The 3,345-nt window shown below is 42.6% G+C and overlaps 1 protein-coding gene across 1 annotated transcript; it reads right to left on the bottom strand.

Annotated features, from left to right (window-relative positions):
- Window positions 1–244: 244 nt before the first annotated feature.
- LOC146990818 (retinol dehydrogenase 16-like) lies at window positions 245–3,345 on the bottom strand. The gene is made up of 5 exons (XM_085799781.1): window positions 3,193–3,345; window positions 1,206–1,520; window positions 832–1,090; window positions 584–747; window positions 245–485 (listed from the first exon to the last, which is right to left on the bottom strand). The coding sequence occupies exons 1-5, from the start codon at window positions 3,293–3,295 to the stop codon at window positions 262–264; spliced, it is 1,065 nt and encodes a 354-aa protein (XP_085655907.1). The 5' UTR covers window positions 3,296–3,345; the 3' UTR covers window positions 245–261.

Below are 3,345 nucleotides of genomic sequence, written 5' to 3'. Positions count from 1 at the left end.
ACAGAAGGCTGTGCATATTCTCATTTGTCCAGGTCATGAAAGCAACTGGACTTGATTATTTGTCATAAACAAGTTTATTTGTCATAACCAAGTTTATTTGTCATAACCAAGTCTTTGCTTTCGATTTAAGTTTGAGGTTTAGTCACAGAAGTAACAAACAGCTGCTTTATAAGATATCAAAAGTGCATATTGGAATAAGCTCCCTTTATGCTACGTTAATGAGTATAAAATGTGCACATGTGGGTGTAAAAAAGCAAAAATCTATTGCATCTGCTTGGCGATAGGAATGGCTTCCATGGATAAGATGTAGTCAGAGACGCAGCTTGGCATGTACGACAGCGGGAGCCAGAACAGCTTGGCGTCCCAGCCCGGCGAGTAGCGGGTCCGGGGCCTCACGGCAGAGATGGCGTGCTCCATGCAGCTGACCACCTTCATCAGATCGGCGTCGCTCATCTTGGCCACTTTGCCTTTCACTAGGGTTAATGCTAAAGAGGGAAAACGTGGAATAAATACAAAGATGAATTATGAATAAATGCATGAAGGAGGTCAAGTAAAGAGATGATCCAGAGTAGAGTAGACTTACCGTTCTGTAGGTAATCTGGTCCGTAGTCATCTCTGACCTCCTGGGGCAGTTTCTCCCACAGCCCGGTGATACTTTTACTCAAGATACCGGCGTCCGTCACATTTGTTTTGAAGAAACCCGGCTCAATGCACAGGACTCTGACCCCAAACGGTGCCATATTCAGCCTAACACAAGACAGAATCAAGTGTTACTGCTCAAAATGGAAATCTAAAATCAACATAGTGTCATGATGTGAGTTAATGTTTCACCTCAGGCTGTCATTGAAAGCCTCCACGCCGTATTTGGAGATGGTGTAGGGGCCGCCAGTGGGACTGATCCTCCCAAACACACTGGCCACGTTCACCACTCTCCCTGTTGCTTTCTTAATTAGAGGCAGGACGCTGAGGGTCACAGCAATCACTCCGTTCAGGTTCACGTCCAGCATGCCCTTGTAGTCGTCGATGGTCAGCCAATCGCATGGTGCAGAGGGAGTGGCCACGCCGGCGTTGTTCACCACAGCCCATAAACCTGTGAGGACCACGCAGATGGCAACCAGTCAATAACTTTTTTTCTTTTCTTAATATTTAAATGTGCAGCTGGAAGGAATTCCAAGCTTGTTAATACTTGCAGTGCATGTACGTACCGCGCTGTCCCACCTCATTCTTAATCATGGCTGCAACTTTGGCGACGCTGTCCTTAGACCTGACATCCAGGTGTGTGGCGATCAGGTTCCCGGAGCAGGACTTCTTCAGATCCTCCTCTCCCTTCTCGGTGAAACACCCTGCGATCACTCTGAAGCCCTTCTTGTCCAGATGGCGGGCCAGGAGGTTGCCGAAGCCCGAGTCGCAGCCTGTGATGTAGACATACTTGCCGGCCTTGTCCGAAACCCGGGGCAACTCCCTGACCCAGCGGTACAGGTAGTAGAAAACAATCAGCCCCAGGAGGTACAGGTACATGACTGCTGGAACAGAGGGGGAACAAGTATATTCACCGCTGGATGTGAGCACCATTGATCTGAAACAGCCAGTATGTTGCAACAGATCATTGTGCAAGGGAATGATGCACAAAGTGATCCATTTTGAGGAATTTGTACTTTGAACATTTCTCTACTCTACTAAACATGTAAACAAAGGCTTCTTGTTGAAATACGATCAAATATACTTATTAATTCTGTAACTACTAGTTAATTTATTCGGTTTTTGGCCTTAATGTTCTGCATTTTTGTCATGATTTTGACTTCCAATCTCATCATTTTTGTTGTGCAAAACCTTTAATGTGTCTTTTTCTTCACAAATTTTTCCTGAACTTACATAATGTTACATTGAAGGACCAGAGAGTGGAAACCTGAGCCTCCCACACTTGGTCATTTTGTAAAATCAAACTCAAGACTTACGATTAATATCACAAAATTAACCTCAACAAGTCCACTAACACATGGATACATCATTATAATTAAATGCATAGTACTATAACAGCATTTTTTCCCCTGCAAAATAAGTATTTTATTTTGGAAATGGGTACATTTTCATGCAATTAACCACTCTTCTGAGCCTTTCAAAATAAGAACTCATGAATGTTTGAATCTCACTCTAATCTAATGCATTTTTAAACATGTGGTTATCTTGTTGAATTTTAAAGGAAGGGTACAGTAGCAGTAACATTTGGCATGCATGTGATTGCTTAAGTATCTGAAGTTTACTTTGAATTATTTTGTATCTTATATTCTAATGATATTTATCTTATCCCAATACAAATTCAACTTCATTCAATTCAGAATAGCTTCCAGGCTTAAATGTTCCTTGAATGTCTAAAATGTCACAAAAAGACAAAACAAAGAAAAAACACCCCAGCTACAGTCAACTCCCTCATGACTCACATTTGTATTTTTTCCTGAAAGAGCTGGATTTTAACTTGGCAGCGGATTCTTTAAAGTTAAGTTTGACCGGAGATTCTTCACCACACCACTCCAGCTTCATTGTAAGTCAATATTAAAAATACTAATAATAAAATAATTCATATTGTTCTATACTGTAAGGTGTGCATGTAATGTAGGCCTATAAGCTTTTTATTATACAGTCAGTTCATTCTGTAGGTTCTGCAGACAGAGATCAATACAGCATGTTAACATTTAACTCCTTTGGAGTAGGCCTAATACTTGACCTTAGATGTACTTTGACCACTTCTCTATCTCTATCAAGTTAAACTAAGTTGAAAGTATTTTTAGTAAGTTTTATTACATTACCAACTGACTGAGTGAACTAATCCACTAACTTAATTTATTTCTGCCTCATTACATTACACAACTATCCACCCGCTACTGGCAGTGGTGAACTGGTCTCAAAGTGCAGACACAGTTTGACTAATCGATCAACAGGTCTCCTCTTTTCTAAGCTACTGCACGCTGTGTATTTAAACCTGTGTGATCTATGCTGTAGGTTATCTTGTATAGGACCGACTAAGATGGCGAAAGTCTCCTGATGAAGAGTTAAGGTGAACAAAAAGAAAAGAGAAAGTAAACGGTTAACGGTCCCGTGCTGAAGATATATAAATCAACCATCAACACGCTTAATTAAAAACAAACAGTTATTGATCATGAAGGCAGCTCTCGCCGCTCGGCTGTCAGCTCCTACCTGTCGTAGGGAGTCTCCTCGCCGGTCTCAGCTGATCCTCAGACCGCTTCAGACCCACAGTGCAGCTGGAGCCAGAGGCGCCACCCACAAACACATGCCCCATGGGTCAGAGGGGGGGGGGGGGGGGCACTGGCGCCACCCGGCGGCCAGACA

The sequence above is a fragment of the Trachurus japonicus genome, chromosome 2 (genome assembly GCF_045865225.1).
Source record: "Trachurus japonicus isolate A0001 chromosome 2, Traja_1.0".
NCBI lineage: Eukaryota > Metazoa > Chordata > Actinopteri > Carangiformes > Carangidae > Trachurus > Trachurus japonicus.
Note: the sequence above shows the minus strand (reverse complement) of the source record. Positions and strands in the feature narration are given on the sequence as shown.

Excerpts from the sequence above, each read along its gene's own strand:
- LOC146990818 (XM_085799781.1), bottom strand. The coding sequence starts at position 3,295 with ATGGGGCATGTGTTTGTGGGTGGCGCCTCTGGCTCCAGCTGCACTGTG. Across the intron at positions 1,521-3,192 it reads GAGGAGACTCCCTACGACAG|TCATGTACCTGTACCTCCTG; the intron begins GTAGGAGCTGAC and ends CTGTTCCAGCAG. Across the intron at positions 1,091-1,205 it reads GAATGAGGTGGGACAGCGCG|GTTTATGGGCTGTGGTGAAC; the intron begins GTACGTACATGC and ends TGGTCCTCACAG.